This window comes from Kogia breviceps, chromosome 16, assembly GCF_026419965.1.
Source record: "Kogia breviceps isolate mKogBre1 chromosome 16, mKogBre1 haplotype 1, whole genome shotgun sequence".
Classification (NCBI taxonomy): Eukaryota; Metazoa; Chordata; class Mammalia; order Artiodactyla; family Physeteridae; genus Kogia; species Kogia breviceps.
In genome coordinates, this window is record NC_081325.1 from 70032725 (window position 1) to 70055112 (window position 22388).

The 22388-nt window shown below is 38.3% G+C and overlaps 1 protein-coding gene across 2 annotated transcripts in view; it reads left to right on the plus strand.

Moving 5' to 3' along the window:
* Nucleotides 1-22388, plus strand: part of ITGBL1 (integrin subunit beta like 1) — a 206274-nt gene that overhangs the window by 75411 nt on the left and 108475 nt on the right. For both annotated transcript variants that reach the window (XM_059042411.2, XM_067016973.1), the window contains exon 3: nucleotides 20979-21125. In XM_059042411.2, coding sequence (XP_058898394.2) covers nucleotides 20979-21125 — 147 coding nt within the window. The remainder of the gene's footprint in view (nucleotides 1-20978; nucleotides 21126-22388) is intronic.

Below are 22388 nucleotides of genomic sequence, written 5' to 3' on the forward strand. Positions count from 1 at the left end.
AATAATATTACCTTAATCACAGAGGATGATTTCTGGTCAAATTATCTTATTTTAATCACATGTTAATAATTGTTCCCTGGAAAACATTGAGAGCAAATGATATTTGTGCATATTCAAGGAATGAATGGCATTTACTAAACTTTCAATATAGAGCATTTCTTTGCTTATCTCCATATTGAAGTAGATGCTGGTTTTTTTCCTATGAGGAACATGATCTACATTTTTAATAAATTATTTCCTAAACCTATTCTGGCATCCAATGTTCCTCTCCCTGATTATGATCACACATTTTACTAGAACAGTGAGCATATAGAGATGACAGGGTTAAAGTGATACCTCCTGTGGCATTCCATGATCAGTGTCCTGAGATATGTGAAATTCATAATACTTTAATCAAGTTGACTATTACAGCCCTGACTATGAAAGAATTATATCAGCTCTGACTGCCAGAAAGCACATCTTGGTAGTCAGAGATTGGTTCTTCAGGCACTCCTTGAGAGCCCCTCCTTATCTTTTTTTCTTTTTTTTTTTTTTTGAGAAGAACACCAAGAACTAAAACAAATTTTGGCCAAGAAATTTAGGCAATATTTAAAATAGAATACATATCTTAAGTGATCAAATATATTAAAATAATTTCATGTACAGCTTAGTCTTTAGAGATACAGAACATTTCAAAGAATGGCTTTGAGGTCAGCCATTAGGACTGAAAATATATGGCAGTTTGAGGATGCTGTTGCCCATGGTGTGGCTTTGGCAAAAGTTACGTTGAAATGCAAGTATAAATTTTGACAACTGGGCAAATTATTTCATTCAGCATAACAGCACTATGATAATCTCACTGAATTTCCTAGATTCAAGAATTCTAATTAAATAAAAGTATTAATTTAAGTATTAATTAATTATTAAGTATTAATATTAATTAATAATTAATATTAATTAATACTTTATTAATTTAAGTATTAATTTAATGTGTAAAAACATACACATTTTTCATATAAAACAGAAATGTTCCTGTCCTCTCCGACCTAGATAATTAAAGTTGTCATATGGATTGCAACCTATTAAATTTCTAGAATCGACTCCCAGGCATTTTACCTTAGAATGGACTCTAAATGTTGTCTATATCTTATTTGAAAAAGAGGGATTCTCTAAGAGTGTTTGCATTAGAAGCAGTTGAGTTTTAGTCATAATTATCTATAGTTGGTTAGTTGCAGCTTCATCAAAAAAAGAATTATGCAATACTTTTATGAGGGTTTATTAATCCTATGTCAAACTTTGGTCATATAGATAGAAACTACATTTGAACCAGGCTTTAAAATCTCATATGAATTAAAACTTATTATTAATGTCTATGCAAGCCAAATACCATAATTTTGCCAGTATTAGAAAGAATGAGTCATTTGCAAGTCATTTGAAGGATAATTATAATTTCAAGTGTATAAAACAGGTTTTTGACCTAGGCTTGAGTCCTTTAATTTATATTCATATAAATGAGGAAACTTATTGTGAATATATGAAAAAGTATGATTTGCAGGAAGAAAAAACTGGATTCATATGCTACTTTTATTATTTACCAGTAGTGTGCCCCTGGACAGTAATTTTATGCTGCCTTCATTATCTGTATATTTGTCAGACTTTTCTTTTGGCAATTACTATGTGCCAGAAAATCGGATAGGAACCAAAGATATAAAATTAAAATGACACCATCACGGTTCTAGAGAAGGTAACTGTTTAGTGGGGGACAGAAAGCCATGTAAAGAGATAATTATGGGTTAGTGAAGTAATAGATATATACATGGTATAATGGGAGCCTGGAAATGATTTCTCTTCCAGTTGAGGGTTGGAGAGCATTTCAAGCAGAAGAGAAAGCATAAACCATGCAAGTCAAGAAGAGGCACTCACAACTGTTGGTGGAAACGAAAATAATTTACAAACATTTTGGAAAACACTATGGGCATATCTATTAAACTTATATATTCATATAACATTTAATTCATCAAATTTACCTTTAGAAATGAACAATAAAATGTTTGCATGTATGTGCAAAGCAATATTCATAGAGAAGTTCACTTCTCTGATTCCTTTCCACATTATCCTTTCAAAAATAATTGTTCCAGGAAAAATCCCTCTCATTCAGTGATGAATAATAATTAAGAAATTAGTATGAGACTTGTAAAAAAATAATATAAGAAATACAGAATATGAATAATAAACAAAACTCAGATAATAAATCAACATCTGAAAGATCGAACTATGAAGCTGATAAAAATTATGAACAACTTTTCATGTTATGAGATTAAAAAGAAAGGATTCTTTATAATGGATATATTGCTTCCAGGCAATGAGCTCAAAGAGAAGATGCAAATACTCAAGGAGAAAATTATAGGAAAACAGAGAAAAAAATTTAAAGGATTTAATAAATATTTACATAATGTTTATTATGTGACAGTCACTATCTTAAACAGTTTACAATTGTCATCTGATTTAATCCTTATAATAACTCTATAATGCAAATACCACTATTGTTCACATTTTACAGATAAGAGTTCTGGGATCTATAGAGAGATTAAATAAGTTGCTGACGTTCACACAACAAAGCTATGTAGTGGGGATTTGTACACCAGCTGTACAGTGACGGAGTCCATGACTTTTAGCTTTATACTGTGCTGCCTCTAAGAAGGAAAAATGATCTGACAGTATATGGGGGCGTGGGGGAATATAAGAGAAAGAAAACCACAGGAATGAATGGATAGAAAAGAAAAATAGATGCTCCCCAGGCCACTGAGGAACAAGGAACACAGGCTTGAGAATATTAACAATGAAATTAGAAATAAGTGTCATATCAAAGATTAGGGAGAAAATGGTTTATGAAGAAGAAGAAGAAAAAAAAAATGACCCAACATAACCATAATTGGTGTATCTATAGAAGAGGAAAAAAACAGGCAACAGAATGATTTTCAAATAGATAATTCAGGATTACTTTGTTAAAATATTTGCACGTTAATTTGTAGAAAGGGAAAAGCATGTCCTAGAAACCAATGCAGATCAGCCAGCAGTAAAGTATGGTGTGGTAGAATTATTGGACTTGCAAGATAAGAAAAGAATCCTGTAGGAGAACCAGGATAAACATAAACAAGCAAACAAAAATCAACTTCAGTATTTTACTGAAGGTGCTAGCAAGTGAAGGAAGAAAAAAAAAATAGTATAAGAATTGGAAAGAAAAATATTCTCAATATTGTAGGGTCAATAGTTCTGTATAATTTTAAAAATAAAATAAAACACAGAAAAGACCCTATTGATTATAAATTTTAAAATTTTCTCTTGAAACTCTTACAAAAAGGAAAATAAACCCAAACTGCAGCCTACCAAGACTTTAAAAATAATCAAAATGCTGGTTATCAGAATTTATTATCAGGAATATAGTATTTGATAAAGGTGACATTTTAAATCAATGGGAAAGAAATAAACCATTTACTAATGGTGTTGGAAAACCTCTCTAGCAACATGGAAAAATCAATTTGAACTTTTCTTACCTTTCTTCTTACACCAAAAATTTCCAAATTTATTCATTAAAGTCAAACTTTCAAGAAGAAAGCATGAGGGTATTTGATCATGTGATTTAGAATTATGAGAAACTATATATGTCATAAAATATTTGCATTATAATGACAGAAAAAAGACTAAATTATTTAACATAAAACCTAATGTTCCTAAAAATGATGAAAATATCCAACAACCAATAGAAAAATAGACAAAATATATAAGCAGAAAATTTTAAGAAAATGACACAAAAATGATTTTGTTTATAAAATAAAAATGATTTATAAACCAAAGAAAATATGTTGAATCTTATCCATAATTGACACATGTCAACAAAAATATCCAGTGTAATTTATTTTTAACATCTTTATTGGAGCATAATTGCTTTACAATAGTGTGTTAGTTTCTGCTTTATAACAAAGTGAATCAGCTATACATATACATATATCCTCATATCTCCTCCCTCTTGCATCTCCCTCCCACCCTCCCTATCCCACCCCTCTAGGTGGTCACAAAGCACAGAGCTGATCTCCCTGTGCTATGCGGCTGCTTCCCACTGGCTATCTATTTTACATTTGGTAGTGTATATATGTCCATGCCACTCTCTCACTTCGTCCCAGCTTACCCTTCCCTCTCCCCATGTCCTCAAGTCCATTCTCTACATCTGCGTCTTTATTCCTGTCCTGCCCCTAGGTTCTTCAGAACCATTTCTTTTTTTAAGATTCCATATATATGTGTTAGCATATGGTATTTATTTTTCTCTTTCTGACTTCACTCTGTATGACAGACTCTAGGTCCATCCACCTCACTACAAATAACTCAATTTCATTTCTTTTTTATGGCTGAGTAATATTCCATTGTATATATTGCTACATCTTCTTTATCCATTCATCTGTTGATGGACACTTTAGGTTGCTTCCATCTCCTGGCTATTGTAAATAGAGCTGCAATGAACATTGTGGTACATGACTCTTTTTGAATTATGGTTTTCTCAGGGTATATGCCCAGTAGTGGGACTGCTGGGTTGTATGGTAGTTCTATTTGTAGTTTTTTAAGGAACCTCCATACTGTTTTCCATAGTGGCTGTATCAATTTACATTCCCACCAACAGTGCAAGAAGGTTCCCTTTTCTCCATACCCTCTCCATCATTTATTGTTTGTAGATTTTTTTGATAATGGCTAAGGAATCCAAATCAGAAAAGAAGAAGTAAAGCTGTCACTGTTTTGCAGATGACATGATACTATACATAGAGAATCCTAAAGATGCTACCAGAAAACTACTAGAGCTAATCAATGAATTTGGTAAAGTAGCAGGATACAAAATTAATGCATAGAAATCTCTTGCATTCCTAGACACTAATGATGAAAAATCTGAAAGAGAAATTAAGGAAACACTCCCATTTATGACTGCAACAAAAAGAATAAAATACCTAGGAATAAACCTACCTAACGAGACAAAAGATCTGTATGCAGAAAACTATAAGACACTGATGAAAGAAGTTAAAGATGAGACAATGTAATTTTTGGTGCTCAGATTGACACAGTTTACTTGATAATATTCTATGGTGTGTGTTGGCAAGTGTATCCTCACACATTGTTGGTGGGAGTGTATTTAGTATAGTTTTGGAAACAAATCTGTCTACATCTATTAAAATTTTAATGATATGCCTACCCTTTCATCCATAAACTCTGCTTATAATAATTTATCCTACAGAACTATTCACACTTCTGCTTAAAGATGCATGTTTAAGGAAGAATCCTTATGACAACATTGTTTGTAGTGGTAAATGATCGAAACTAGTTAAGTGCAAATCAATGAAGGATGGCTACATGTTGTGGTGTATATAGTGGAACATTATGCATCTGTTAGAAAGAGTTAATTAGATCTCTGTGGGCTGGGATGTTGATATGAATAGGTGTTGGGAGACAATTCTCCATGGTCTCTTGTGTTACTGGACTTTTTGTCAACACAGGTACTGATTGCTTTCATTCAAGAATATCTTCTCATGGATGATTGTACAGAGAGCCTTGGAAGATAGACCTGGTGTCTCCCTCTGGAGCAAAGGGAAGTTTGTTTATAGCCTAGTGTAATAAGAGAGTGTATCCTTCTGTGGCAGGTTCAGGAATGCTTACTCTCCAATATAAGGGTCAGGATCCCTATCCAGGAAGTTTGTCTCCCACAGTGCAACCCACCACGTGTGCAGGAATCCCCTGCTCCTCCTATGTTGTTCTGTGGGAACTGGGGTTTAGATAACTGACTCAAATTGAGATTTCAATTACTGCTACTGATATGAGTAATAAAGTCCTTTGACTCTGACCCAAGAGTCTCGTGTCTTCTTCCAGAATCCATGACACAGTGGCAGGCTAATTTGTTAGTTTCAAATAGAGGAAAATCAAATCTCAGCTCCCCTTCGCAGTTCTTGACAGAATCTCTCCAAGATATATTTTAGGTGGAAAAAATAAAATGAAGGGTAAGAACAAAGTAAGTACGTTGCGAATTTTAAGAAAACTGATAAGTGAGTGTATTTGGTAGATTTACCTTTACATCATTTAACTTGGCTTGGATATTTGGCTAAGCAAAGGAGATATTGCTTTTAATCCCTTTGAAAATTTTCTCTGACATTCCTCGTGAGCTTTCCTCCTAGTTTCCAACTGCTCACTGAATGCCGATGGAAAAAAATAAAACAATTAAACATGACTTAGTTCAAGCCTGCTTAAAACTTAGTGTGATTCAGTAATGTAATGATGACCTTAGGTGTAATTAACTCTCTTCAGAATAAATATTCCAGTATTTTTTATTCCTCTTATTTTCCTTATAATGTGTAAGATGCACTGGGGAATATGATTTTACTGATGCTATGTGTTCCGGCCTGATGGAAGAGGGCAAGGAGGTGGAGAAGGACAAAGGGGAGGGTGGGAGAAAGATCTGAAGATGCCAAAGGATTGAGAAGCAGCTAATAAGATAAGGGCTTAAATGTTAATTGAATTAAGGAATGACAAGCATATTAAATTTTTCTTAGTTAGAAAAATGTTAGGAGAATGGTGGGTTTGAAATCGAATTGTAGATAAAAGGTGAGACTGGGAGTGAAAAACTACCTCTTTGGAGCTTTGAATAAGGAAGGGAGAATTGACTTGGAATAGAGACTAGAAATAGGGACATGGGTATAATAGAGGCAGTGTTGATTACATTTTGTAAAGACCAGGAGATGCTTGTTCAATTTCATGGTATTAGAGGAAGGTGCTAACAATGAAGGTGAGGTTGAACTCGAGAAGAGAGAGGAAGCAGGGCCCCCAGAGAACCAGAAGGCCGAGAAATCAAGGCTCCTTGAAAGGAATGGACCTCGACGCAGCCTCTGGGGCTGGAGAAGAGGCAGAGTGGATGAGGGTTACGTAAGAGGAAGAAAGAACAGGAAGTTAGGAGATTTCATTCTTGTTCAAAGCTGTGGGTACCCAAGCTGAGTGGGTGACTTGAGAGCTCGGTTAGAAATTTGGAGGAATCATTGAAAGACATTCACCAAGAATTTCCTTTTCTATAAGTGAGGATGGTAATACTGGTTTTCTATTTTTTCATGCCATTTTGATAACCAAATAAGAGAATATGAATTAAAGTGATTTGCAACTGAGAAGTTTAATATATATTTGTTATTTTAGGCATTATATTATAGTTTGGTAAAGCTATTTTCCAGGGTAAATATCTCTATACCAATGTAAAAAAGGAAGGCAAGATACATTATCTAGAATGATTAAAATGGGATATTTTAAAATTGAATGGTAGGTTAGACTTTTCTATTATGAATTATGATAACGATAACCTTTCAGAATGGGGGATGACGTAGCTCGTGAGTCAAGAATAGGGAGGGGGTCCTGGGAGTCGGTAAGTTTTGAACTGTTTATATTTTCTTTCTTTTTTTTTTTTTTTAAAAAAAATTTATTTATTTTAGCTGCGCCAGATCTTTAGTTGCACCATGTGGGATCTAGTTCCCTGAGCAGGGATCGAACCCTGGCCCCCTGCGTTGGGGGCGTGGAGTCTTAACCGCTGGACCAGCAGAGAAGTCCCTTGAACTATTTGTGTTTTCATGTGAAGATATTCCTTCTGTTTGGAGCAAAGGCTACCTTTGTTGTTATTTTCTTTTCCAGTTCTCCAAATACCTTGACTTTAAATGGTTTCAAAACAAATGAGTGCACTGGCTATGACAGCAACCTTTCCTTTCCTTCTGATGCCCTGAAGACACTCCTCAGTAAAGTTCGCCCCTCCTCTTCCAATACATACGATTTCTAAAAGAGCTACTTGGGCTTCCCTGGTGGCGCAGTGGTTGAGAATCCGCCTGCCGATGCAGGAGACACGGGTTCGTGCCCTGGTCCGGGAAGATCCCACATGCCGCGGAGCAACTAAGCCGGTGAGCCATGGCCGCTGAGCCTGCGCGTCCGGAGCCTGTGCTCCGCAACGGGAGAGGCCACAACAGTGAGAGGCCCGCATACCGCAAAAAAAAAAAAAAAAAAAAAAAGAGCTACTTGTCGAAGGAACTGTATCTAGTTTTTTTTTTCTTCCCGAAATGAGGTAGGGCTATCAGAACAGTGTGACAGAGTATTATATCCTAAATAAAACATTGCTTGCCCTCTGGCTTGATTTCCAATTTAACTTTTCTGTCTACTCATCTAGATTTAAAATTTTTTTAAAGGGAACCAAAAGTGACACTTAGTTTAAAAATATTTTGCCTTGTCCACAAGTTCCTTGTTTCAATTGTCTAAATGACTTCATGAGCTCCTAAAAAGTTTTAAGAATGAATAGTAATGAACTGAATCGTCTCCATGCCAAACTACTGATATATATTTTTTTCTGGTGACTGATCTTTGTATTGTAGAAAATATCACGATTTCAAGTCCTTTTACCTGCTTACAAGAGAGTGGTTTCATTTTTTTCCAGTCAAGTGAACAAAACTGTCAGCAACTTTTATTCACTATCCACTTTATAATAGCTTAGAGCAGAGGTACCCTAGATAGTTACTGAATTAATGGAAAAGTCCTTGCAGTGAGAGGATTTACATTAAAGTTGACTGAACATGTAAATGTTTGTTAATTTTTGAACTAAGTGAGAAGGAAATTGAAAAGTAGTTACCATCTGCTCCTTTTTAGTTGGATGAGGAGAAAATAACCAAAGAATTGCTTGACCCTAACGGTCGAAGACCCTGAGGGGATCATAATCTCTGATTTAGCCATTGCACAGGCTTCTTTAAGGAGCAAAGAAAGAGTTCTTTTTAAAAAATGGGTTTTTTAAAAGGTAGATATTATTACAAGTCCAGGCTTTTTGTAAAGTCTACTTCTGGGCATATTTTGGAAGCTCTGTGTAGGGGAGGCTTTCTACAGCCCACGGGAACTTAATAATGCAACGGGGCTAACAGGAGAGGTGTGGTATTCTTTTCAGACAAAGAAAGTGGCTTTATTTTTCTAGAAAACAGGGTTTGGGGAATGGAGGAATCCTAAGCAGAAAGATTAGAAAGATAAGCCATAGAGAATCATTTTGCCCATTTCCCAGTGATCCCATAAGCAGTGTGTTTCATTATATGGGGGATTTCTGTTGAATTCTTTCCCTATTGACTTTTGACACAAGGTGACAGAGAGAAATGTATACTTTTGTTTAGAGATTTTCACCTTCTAACGTCACCTTTAGGATGGTCCTGGGTATACAAGGTACCATTCAGATTTAGTTGTTTCTGCCAAGATGCAGGTAAACGTCAGCCTTTATTTATGGAGTCATCTGTTAAGCATGTGGATTAAGATGTGCTGACTATGCCAGTGGCTGGCAATTGCTTCCTCAGACCTTCAGCTCAGAAACGTAAAGTGATACACCTTCATTTTTCTATAATTCTTTAAAACCATACCTTGAGCTCCTGTATTCGTTTGTTAGGGCTGCAGTAACAAAGTACCACAGACTGGATGGTTTACACGACGGACGTATTTTGTTTCCCAGTTCTGGGGCCTAGAACTCCAAGATCTAGTTGTCAGCAGGCTTGGTTCCTCCTGACCGTTATGAGGGAGAACCTTTCCCATGACTCTCCCGAGCTTCTGGTGTTTGGTCCATGATCTGTGGTGTTTTCTGGCTGGTAGAAACATCACCCTGATCTCTGTCTTCATCCTCACTTGGTGTTCTCTGTGTGCAGACGTACCCTCTTTATAAGGACACTAGTCACAATAGATTAAGGACCCATCCTACTCCAGTATGACCTCATCTTAACTCATTACAGCTGCAGTGACCTTACATTCTGAAGTATAAGGGTTAGGGCTTCAACATCTAAAATCGGTGGGGACAGTTCAACTCATAACAGCTCCCTGGTTGAGAATACGTCTGCCAATGCAGGGGACGCGGGTTCGTGCCCCGGTCCGGGAGGATCCCACGTGCCGCGGAGCGGCTGGGTCCGTGAGCCATGGCCACTGCGCCTGCGCGTCCGGAGCCTGTGCTCCGCAACGGGAGAGGCCACGACAGTGTGAGGCCCGTGTACCGCAAAAAAAAAAAAAAAAAAAAAAAAAAAGATAACAGCTCCCATTCCACCTACGACAAAAATGGTGTTTGGTTTGATTCTGGGTGTACTCAGTTTGGGGTTTTCCCTGGAGTACAGATGCTAAGGTGGATGGGGACATAGGGTCTTTGGGAGTAAACTGCTCACAGCCCAGAGGGCACTGCTGCTGTCCTCCTGTTCCAGATCCTCTCTGGTTCTCTAGTTGCTGCAGGACAGTGGTGGCCTGTGTCAGGTACTTGCACCTTCACAGCCATTTCTGTTCTATTGAAACTGTTCTAAGATGGTCCAGAGTCAAGTTACATCTCCCGGAATGGGCACAGCCCTATCTCTCTGTGTCCTGTACTCGACACCCCCTGGAGGGGGCGGGGGACAGTGCCTTTTCCTGGAGACCCAGACGGCGCGTAGCTCTGCCCTGCACCTGCTTCCTGACTTAGCCTGTACCCTTCTGAATCACAGTGCCCTCCCACTGAGATTGGCAACTATATTCTACCAACTCTTAATCCTACTGTCTCCTCCATGCAGTGTTTTATGAATATGAGTCAGGGTGGTGACACCTCCTGAGTGCTGCTGAAGTCCTAAAACAACACTCCTTTGAACATCATCCCTTGTAGGAGTATTGCTTCTAACAGATGCGTTTTTTTCTTTTAAAAATTTTTGAGTAAAATATCATAAAGTGTAAAAAATAATTTAAAAGATCAATATTGTGTCTCCACCACCTCGCTTAAGAAATAGAAGCTTTCTTATAAATTTGCAAATCCATTGCTTAAATCAATTATCTCCAAACTCCTGATCACACTTCAAGAGATTGAATTTACCTATATTTGTGTATTCATTTATAACTTATCTAGAGATGAGCACCACATTCTGGAAACCACGAGCTTGTGTCAGGACCTTTGTTCTGAAGCTGAAGAAGAAAGATCGGCTTTTTTTTTTTTTTTTTGCTGCTTTTTGTGCTTTTACTGCATTGCCAAATGCATATCCAATGCCAAAGGCTAGTATGCATGTGGTGGGAGTTTTAATGAAGCTTAAAAAAGTACACAGACACCTGGATACATACATACACACAAATACGTATGTATGTAAGTGTATATATGCTTGTTAGCACACCGGTTAACACACTAAAGTCTTAAACTTATTATGTGGGCACAGTTAATCATAGAATTAATTAATAGGTTTGCCTATTCGTTTTGTGAAATTTGGACCTCCCTCCCGGGAATATTTCTTATCTCTGTAACACATATGCATTCTTCGTATGGATCAGGAATTTTTCTGTGCAATATTCGAGAGGAAGCTACGTGAATCAAAATTTGCACCTAATAGCCATTTTTTATTCTGCAAGAGTACTTCTTCACTTAAGTTTAGGATTGGGATTATCATGACAGTTGTATTCGGGCTACCTGCTCTCCAAATACTTTCAGTAGAGATGTTAATAGCTGACATTTTATTGACAGGCAGCGTTTTGAGTGCTTTATGGGCCCTAACTCATTCCATACCCATAAGAACCCTGTGAGATAGCTGTTCATATTATCCCCATTTTACAGATGAGGAAGCAGAGAGAATGAAAGGTGTTGAATTGTGTCCCCCAAAAACATATGTTTAAGTCCTAACTCCTAGTACCTCGTAATGTGACCTTGTTGGGGAATAGGGCCATTGCAGGTGTAATTCGTTAAGATGAGGTCACGATGGGTTAGGGTGGCCCTATCCACCAGTCACCATGGCTACTGTCCTCATAAGTAGAGAAGAAGAGACACAGGCACAGGAGGGGAGAGGGTCATGTGATGGCAGAGGCAGAGGTTGGAGAGATGCAGCTGCAAAGCCAAGGGACTCCAAGGATTGCCAGACCCACCAGAAACTAGGACGAGTTGAGGAAGTATTGCACACAGAATCTCAAAGCCCATGACCCAGCTGACACCTTTTTTTTTTTTTTCCCATGGAAAGGCATTTTATTTTAAATATAGCAGTGTGTACATGTCAGTCCCAAGCCAACACCTTGATTTGGGGCTTCCGGCCACCAGAATCCTGAAGACAGTAAGTTTCTATTGTTGGGAGTCACCCAGTTTGTGGTACTTTGTTACAAACCTAGGAAACGAGAGAAAAGCCTAAGTATTTGCCCAAGCTTACCCAGCTAGCAAGTTCTGGATGCAGGCCTTTAACCTAGGCAGTGTGTCACAGGAGGGCGTTACACAGCCCTCTGGAGGACACAGAGCGTCACCATGTGGGCTGTGAGCCGTAAGGGCATAAACAGAGTTTGCCCTGTGGACAGCCAGCACAGCTTGAGATGAAGAAGGCTAACTTAACCAGATGGTGCATATTTTTAATATTTGTCAGAGATACACATACACAGTTCTTTTTTTAAAAAAAAAAAACATATGATTTTTATTGATATTAGTATAGTATTTTTTATGAATTATTTATTTATTTATTTATTTTTGGCTGCGTTGGGTCTTCGTTGCTGCGCGCAGGCTCTCTCTAGCTGCGGCGAGCGGGGGCTACTCCTCTTTGCGGTACACGGGCTTCTCTTTGTTGCGGAGCACGGGCTCTAGAGTGCACGGGCCTCCGTGGATGCAGCACGTGGGCTCAGTAGTTGTGGCTCACGGGCTCTAGAGAGCAGGCTCAGTAGTTGTGGCGAACGGGCTTAGTTGCTCCGTGGCATGTGGGAATCTTCCTGGACCAGGACTCGAACCCGTACCCCCTGCATTGGCAGGCAGACTCCCAACCACTGCGCCACCAGGGCAGCCCAGCACATACACAAAGTTCTGAAAAAATAATCTTGACATTGAGAGGGATGCTGATAAATACCATCCAATCATCCAGTGCTCTTGGTAACCACATTCAAAGACAAAGTTTAGAGTCTTGCTAAGTCTCATATATAAATATACATACACACATAAATGTGTATTAATAAACACATATACACAGACATACATATACATAGACACATATCTCCATTGACCAGATTCCTTGACACACATATTTATCTATAATGAGGAGGAGGTGATGGTGAACAGGGAGTTTCATTTTGTTCTTAGTAAAACTGAGGAGATTTCAGTCATTTCTGGTCTCCTAGTCTGGTTACAATATTCTGAGATTCTTAGATTCCAGTTCGATTAAGTTCATTTCCATCAGGTAAGAAATACTGTTGATGGATATTGTGTCTAGGCTTCTGTCGTTTGGTGTATTTGAGATGAAGAGACACCCTTGAAATAAAATACCCCAAGAGAGGACAAAAGACCAAGACAGAAACCAAAGGAAGTGAGGGCTCCTTTTATTTTTCTTTCACAGAAGAAAATGAAGGAATCTCTGTAAAGATTTCTGATGAATAAACTCGTAGAACTGGGAGCTGGAGGAACAGAGGACTGAAAGATTCCATCATCGGTCCAATAGTCTTTCCTCTCTCTCTTTTCCTTCTCAGGACATCTGAGAAATATACCACATGCTCTAATTATGGGGCAGGGTAGGGAACACCAGCTTCTTGAGAAATGTGGATGAAAAGGCCGAGAAGACAGTTTTAATAATTCCCCCTTAAAGACACATACTCTGCAACCCTCGAGAAACGCTGAGGTTATGTACATGTTTAACTTACCAGACCAAAAAAAAAAAAAAATTGAGTCCAGAAAGTTCGAGGATTAACTCACCTGTTGAAGGTCACGAGACCAACTATGGCAGAATCTATATGAACACCAAGCTAGTGCTTGTGTCTGAGTGTGTTTGTATAATTCTTGCCTAAATATGATATTATAGGTTTGACTTTACGAAATTTGCCACCTAAGATTCAGCTAAAGCATTGTGTCTTGATTTGCTATCATTTATATTTTATGTTTTATAATTTATAATTGTCTCAGGTTCCCAGAATTCTAATGTTAAATCCCCCAATTTTAGCAGTATTCAACCCCCACCCACTTTAAAGATAAACACATCAGGATAATCTGTGGTCTTTTAATGGGTACTTTGAATAACAAACAGGATTTTGTTTCATGATTGTTTTCAGTAGCAAACAAGATTTGCTGACAGTATCCACCGCTACCACCCTGATTTAATATGTTGAATGCCCCATTTGAAGGAACTACCTTGGTTTGTTGTAAGAAAAAGAAAATGATTGAGGCTATGGTATGGAATTTTCAAGATGAAAGGAATCTTGGGGTTATTCAGTCCAATTTCTTCATTTTGCAGATCAGCACCCTGAGGTCTAGAGAAATTAGATAACTAGATTCCTGAATTCTTCTCTCTGCCAGCTTTAGCGTTATTTAACTTTCAATAGTGAAATCTGATAATTTTACTGTTAGAATTCTTTCAACATGTATTGAGTAATCCAGTTCTGAGCATGTGAGTTACAAAAGGAAACAGTGTCGTCAAGCCACTAATCCATAGATTTTACTGGTACCACTTTTCCTAGAGCAAGAGGGTGCCCTCACGTTTACTACATTGCAACTAAACGGATAATGTTGGCTGTAATAGGAAAAACACAGCTTTTCAGCTAATAAACTGTGTGACCTAGAGCGAGCCAATTACTCTTTGCTCCTCCTATTTGTAAAACAGGGAAACAAAAATCTGTCTTGCTGGCTCCTTATGGCAAACAGACTAGCCTTTGTATAAAGTACTTATCGGGCAGAGGCCCGCGTAACGCAAAAAAAATAATAATAATAAAAAATAAAGTACTTATCAGTCTACCTGGAAACCAGAAATTGTTAGTTTTCCTGTCCTCTCCTGTTTTCCATTTTCCTGATAAAGGTTACATGGTGGATTAGCGTCCAGGCAGGACTAGAGCCCAGATCTTTCCATTTCGGGGGCAAATCTCCCTTCTACACAGAATTCTTCCATCATTCACATAGTAATGTTCTCAGAAATGGGAAACAGAAATATCTAAGAAGTCCGTTTTTAATTAGCCTGAGAAGCAACATAGGGACTTGAAAATGGTCAAGTTTCTATTGCAAACCATGAAGTAATTGTAAAGTTAGCTAAGGGATCCTTGTCTTGGAATTTTAGATGTGGCATTGTTCTTTAGCTTCTTATACCTAGAGAGGCTGGGAGATCTATAGTGGCTCAGAAAGAACAGGAGAAAAATTGAGTGTGTCTGTTATTAAATGAGCTTGTGTGAATCCACTGGACAATAAGACAATGCAGGTCTTGGGAGTTTACTTATTTGACCAAACCAAATGGACTTGCAGGGCCAGCTGAATGCTCAAATTAAAACATCTATTTCAGGGTTACCATATGGCTATAGCAGTGGAATACCTAGCTTATATAAGACATCCAGAGAGAATCACTTTTTAATATCATCCTCCTCTAGATAATAAAATTGTTGTCAGTAGTAAACATGGAATAATAATTAATCATCACGACTTGTTTCCAGCTTTATTAAGATACAGTTGACATACAGTGCTGTGTAAGCTTAAGGTGTACAGCATAATAACTTACATATATTCCAGAATAATAACCACAATAACTTTAGTTAACCTGTCATCTCATATAGATACCAAAAAAAAGAAGAAAAAGTTTTTTTCTCCTTGTGATGAGAACTCTTAGGGTTTACTCTCTTACCTTTGGAATATACTATACAGTATATTTGTATGTATATTAACTATAGTCATTGTGTTGTACATGACATACCTAGTACTTATTTATTGTGTAACTGCAAGTTTGTACCTTTTGACCACTTTCATCCAATTCCCCTCCTCCTATTTCTGCCTCTGTTAACTACAGATCTGATCTCTTTTTCTATGAGTTTGGTTTTTTTGCTTGTTTGTTTGGTTGGCTGGCTATTTTTAGATACCATATATAAGTAAAATTATACAGTATTTGTCTTTCTCCATCTGACTTATTTCACTTAGCATAATGCCCTCAAGATTCATTCATGTGTCCCAAGTGGCAGGATTTCCTTCTTTCTTATAGTATTCCATTATATATATACTATATATATATATAATATATATACACATATATATTTTATATATATACTATATATATATATACACAAATATATATATTATATATACTATATATATACACATATATATTATATATATACTATATATACACATATATATTATATATAGTATATATATACACATATATATTATATATATACTATATATAATATATATACACATATATATTTTATATATATACTATATATATAATATATATATTATATATAGTATATATATAATATATATACACTATATATTATATATATACTAAATATATAATATATATACACATATATATTATATATATACTCTATAGCTTCTTTATCCATTTATCCTATACCTATGCCTACCTATGTCTACATTTATCTATTATCTATATATCTACCTTTTAAAGACTTCAAAAAGACTTGAAGCCAAAAACATATAGCTAATCCAATGGGCATGTTAATTTTGGCAGTTTATTTCCATCCAAAGTATCAGTAGACTTGGAGGAGATTTAAGTGCCGTCCCCTTCAGCTTCTTTTTTGTTTGTTCGTTTGGCAAAGAAAGTTACTATTACTTTTCATTGGCATATGCAAATGGCTAATTGATTTTTAAAAGTTCTTCAATACTGGTAAAGTATTTCCAATTGGAAACGGTTTGTTTTAATTTTTAAAGAAAGCATCAACTTCTCCTCCACTGTACACTAGTGTATCTATCTTATCGTCATTCTGAGTGGAATAGATTAGCGCCTTTGCATTACCCAGGTAAAAGGGATCACGAAATAGTGGTGGCAGAGCTGCAGTTGCATTGTTTATTTAAGAATCACAAACCGGGCTTCCCTGGTGGCGCAGTGGTTGAGAATCCGCCTGCCGATGCAGGGGACACGGGTTCGTGCCCTGGTCCGGGAAGATCCCACATGTCGCGGAGCGGCTGGGCCCGTGAGCCATGGCCGCTGCGCCTGCGCGTCCGGAGCCTGTGCTCCGCAACGGGAGAGGCCACAGCAGTGAGAGGCCCGCATACCGAAAAAAAAAAAAAAAAGAATCACAAACCCCATTTTATTCTGTCTCTGTTGGAATGCCCTTCCTTGATCAGTGGTGATCAAGGCTTTAGCTCACCTGGGAAGCACCGGCGACAGCTGACCAGGCCTCCGTATTCTTACCCAAAAAGGAGACTAAACTACTGGATTTTACCCTCCACGATGACTTGTCTTCCCTTTCCAGCCGCAGGCAACGCTACTTACAGCCCTGGAGGCAATGCAAGTAGCCTTTAGCTTTTTCACCCTTATTACTTTGTGGGGGGTTGTTTTGGCATTTCTCTCACATTCTTGTTTTGTGTGTTTGTTTTCTCTTGACTCCTTGAGAACATATTTGAAGGGCAACAGATTTACTCTCAAGGGTGTTGGATGGTTCATTTTAAGATGGTGTTTTGTAGTTGTGGAACCAGAGTTATCTGGAGAAGAGCCAGAGCTGGAATGGTCTAGACAGCTGGGAATGGTGGATGTTCTGCTGGTTAGGACTTCATATTGCCCCGGGCAAGGGCCACCCTTCGACCTGGACAGTAGGAGGGGTTCTGCTCTGGTCCTCTGCCATCCTTTCCCAAGGCGGAGTGGGGTGGGATGCCTGAGAGGCCAAGGGGACATCTCCACCTGGAGCCCTGGGCCCTGCCACCTCTGCTCTCCTAGGCTGAGGTGCCTGGGACCCAGGACCTTCTACCCCGAAGGTCCCCAAATCTCTTCCAGAGCCTGCTGTGGCTTTCCCCCCAGTCAGTGGCAGTGCAGATGTCCTGAGGCTGGGCTGGCGGTCAGGGAGCAGCTAGCGCGGGAGGAGCAGGGGAGGGGAGGGGCTGGCCGAGCTATGGAAGCACCTGTGGACCTGGGCCGGGCTGTGTGTGGGAATTCTCAGGCCCTCCCTGTGTAGGATAGAAACGGGGAGGAGGGGGCTTGCTGCCAGCTCTAGCCGATTTATTTGCATATCTAAGAGAGAAAAATGATCCCATCTCATACATGACTATACAGCAGGAAAGAGGATAATCAGGACCTACTGTTTGCAACTGTTGAGGTTTAAATCGTGTGCTCCTAAAAGATGGGTGAAATCCCACCACCAGGGGCTTGTGAATGTGACATTTGGGAAGAGAGTCTTTGAAGGTGTAAATTAAGAAGAGCCTCTACTGGAGTAGGATGGCCACCAATGACTGGTGCCCTCAGAAGGAGAAAGATGTGAAGACACAGACACACAGAGAAAAACGCCACGTGAAGACAGAAGCAGAGCCTGGAAAGCTTTCACAGCTAAGGAGCACCAAAATCACAGGCAACCATCCGTAGGTAGGAGAGAGGCATGGAAGAATTTCTTGCTCAGATGCTCCAGGAGGAATGGATCTGCAGACACCTTGATTTCAGGTTTTGGGGCTCCAGAGCTGGGAGAGAGAAAATTTCTGTGGTTTCAAGCCATTCAGTTTATGGTACTTTGGATGGTAGCCGTAGCAAACTAATACACAGTGGATAAATTATTTTGCAAAACGAGATGTTTGCCGAAGCCATGTTATTGACACTGTAATAGAGATTACCATGCTTCGAGAATACAGCAACCTTATTCCCTGAGGTTGGCCAAAGCTCTTATTAACCTTGGATAAAGAGTAGAAATAGAAGATTATTTTCTTTCTAAAAAAAAATTATACATTTATCTCCAAATAAGGTTGTACAGGCTATTACTTGGTAATTCTTGACAGTAAAAAAAAAAAAAAAAAATCGATTCTCATTTACTTTCCTAAATGGAGGAAAGTGAATCAAGAAGGCCCTACCGGGCATGAAGATTAGAAAGAACATAAAGGCAGAGGACCCTGTCCTACATTATCTGTCATCTTTGCCTCCAATCAGATGCTACAGGAAAAGCTGAAAACACATTACCTGACACAGTGTGTGCCCAAGATGTTAGTATAAGTTGTAAGGAAAAAGGGCCTCTGAATCAAAAAAATGGTATATTCTACGTAAAGTTAAATAGCTTTTTCATGAAAGGACCTCTGATGGGCTTCAGTGTGCTGATATATATTATGGCACACTAAGAGAAGAATATAGCATGTCTCTTTCCATGTTTATTTTATCATAGAACCTTTTATGGAAGAAGTTTCTGAAACTGGACCTCCATGGACTAATTTTGGGTTGTAAGCACCTAAAACGTTGCTTCTACTGATGCTTCATTTGGTCAATGTGGGATGAATGAGTCTTTTCCTGCCATCTGTACATTTTCCTTATTTTTCCAAATCTCCCTCCATGTCAAAAATCTGTAACCTTTGACCCACAAACCATTACCCACCTCTGTCATGTATACCTTAGTTTGGAGTTTAAGATGTGCTATACAAGAAGCACTGAGTATTCTTTTATTCTAGATACTTCATTTTCTTCCAAAGCAATTTGATTTTCTTTGTAGTTGATATGGAGCTTTTTAATTGGGATGAACCATGACTGACATTTATCTTATAAAAGTGGCTACTTCATGTGGTTTAACCTAATACACTAATATTATTAAAGAATCGTTACAGTTACCGAGATACTTAATTCACCAAAAGAGGCTTAGCCACTTTAAGAATTTGGCTTAATACTTTTATAACTAGACTCTGGATGGTTGGCAGGAGAGATCACTTATGCTTATAAATGATAGCAAGTTGACTGAGATTGACAATATCAAGTAGGACCAGACAGGAATGCAAGATGATACAATCAATTTGACAGAATAATGTGCACTTGATAAAATGAATCGCAATTAGGGTGCAGGCAAGGTTTTGTTTGTTAAATAGAATAATTAATTCGAAAAATGCAACAGGAATAGAAACACTTACATGGACTGGGCCCCACGCAGGGGACTTTTAAAGTCATAGCCAATCACAGATCCAGGCTCCGCCAGGCATGCCCAAATGGCACGCCTCCGAGCCATTCATTCTGACTGACCATCTGGACTTCATCATGTGGATTTTGGCTGCCACCTCGAATGACTGTTGGCCCGAGATCAGTGATTCCATTCCATTGCGGCTATGAATTTCAGGCATTAAGACATAGTACTGTTACCTTGAATAATACAAGAATATTCTCTCTGTAACCCATTCAAACTCTACTCACCTTCCAAGGCCCAGTTAAAAGTCAAGGAAGTGTAGAAAATCTTTCCCCTCTTATTTCTACAGGTTGTAGACTACATCCCTCAACTTACTAGAAGGTCCAACAAACATTTCTGGCTGAAGATAACACAATTCTCTTTGCATATTAACCTCAACTTTTCAGTTTGTAAGTTCCTTGAGGGCAAAGACCAAGGCTTGTATGTGTTTTGTACTTCTTTCTAATATGTAGTCAATAAAACATGAGCAGGATTCTTCAAGCAGGACTTAATAAAGTTAATAACCACAACAATAAAAACAGCAAAATGTTGATCTGAGAGCATGGAAGGTTGAGAAATTTTTGTGGCAGTAGATGAATATGCCTCTTATCCTTTTGACTCTTGAACCAGATTACCCCATCAAGAAACAAAATATATACTTATTTTTCATGTCCATCTTATTCCAAGGTGGTATTTAATATATCTATACAATTTTATTACATATCAAATTCAAATAAATATAAGGCCAATGTTTAGTGTTGTGGAATTTCATGTGTTATAAAATGCAGTTAAACGGAAATGGTTTTTACGGGGCTTTTGTGTCTTAAATATGCCGCTGTAGGTGGACTCCTTTTAGTGCTACATTTTCTGATCATGTGGTTTTTCAGACCTCTGGTTTATTATCTATTCTAATGTCTCTATGAGTTAAGTGATTGTTTTTAGAATGATTTATCGAAGTTGATTATGAAAATAAAATCCACATACTTCATTATATGGCATATAAATAGGATGGCCCCTCAGTCACTGTCGTATACCTGTGTTTGAATTGATTATAGCTCGGTCCAGAACCAACATCACTCTTAAGATCCTTGGTTACAGTAATGGTTTCCTTTGGAAAAGAATTTGAGTCTGACGGGGTGTTGTTAAATTCTCAGGCCACGGTGTGTGTGACTGTGGAAAGTGCAGATGTGAGGGAGGATGGTCTGGGGACGCTTGCCAGTACCCGAAGACCTGTGACCTGACGAAGAAACAGAGCAACCAAATGTGCAAGAATTCTCAAGATATCATCTGCTCTAATGCAGGTAAGAATTCCATGCCCTGAGAATTCTTAAATGAAATAATCAAATGTGGGTTTTTAATGGAAATATGTAGGCGTTGAGAAATGTTCAACCTCCGAGTGAGACTGCTTTTGAGCATATTTCTTTGAAGTGAAATTCAGATAAATCAATTGGGAAAAATGTCCTCTTGCTGAGACTGGCAAGTCTGATGCTCTCCAGCTGTTCCAAATGCCTTCTTCAAGTAGGATAGTCACTAGAAACAACACCCTGACAACATATTAGGTAAATTGTGAGCCGTGATTTTGAATGGTGGATTAATCCTTTTAAAAAGGATTTGTATAAACTTACTTAATTATCTTCGGTTACAGATCAAGGTTGCTTTGAATTTATACCTTGGCATCAAATAGAACCAAACTTTTCGAATCTAATGGGGGTTTCCGATGCCCTGGATGTGAACACCATTGCAGAATATAGTGATAGCAAGATTTTTGTTTGACTAAAATATTTTTACATCTGAGAGACGTCATTTAAAAATATTTCTTAGAAATTTACAGAGGAGCTGTTAACATTAATTACCAAAATCATGTAAAACACAACAACTGTGGTTTTGGTTTCAATGGTGTTCAGCCAGTGTTACTATAATTAAATACTCTTTTAACAGTTGGGCACGTAGAACCTCAAAGTCAGTTTCTTCTCAGCCCTGGTTGAACTTGAGAATGCTCCTGTCCTACACTGGAGGCTCTGATTTAATTGCTTTGGGGTCTGATATGGACTATAGTGGATTTTTTTAAAAGTTCTCTGGGTAGTTCTTAACGTAGATCCAGGGGTGTGAGCCTCTTGCTCTGCACGCTAAAGGCCAGGGTTTGACTACATAAATGAGTATCTTCCCCCCTGAAGCTCCCGTTGTTGGTAGAGTCCTTCTGCATTCAGAGCTGGGAGCTTTCCACAGTCTTTGATTGACAGGAATTGCTCTGTGCAGTAGGGTGTTTTGCTAATAGCAATCAGGTCTACTGCCAAGGCAAGCTGTGAGCGGAGCAGCTGGGACGGTGACGAAAGTGCTAACGGTCAGGTTACTTTCTGTGTTCCCTGGTACTCTCCTGGCTTCTCTCCAGCACTTCCTTTTTTCTTTTCCTCTCAGTAGAATTTCTCTACTTCCGGTTCATGACACTCACCCACTAAACGCGCGCACGCGCACACACACACACACACACCATATAGCCTCTTTTGTTTTGAAAACTTCATGCTTTCCAAACTTCTTTCAGTAATAAGACTTGAAATCAATTTCAG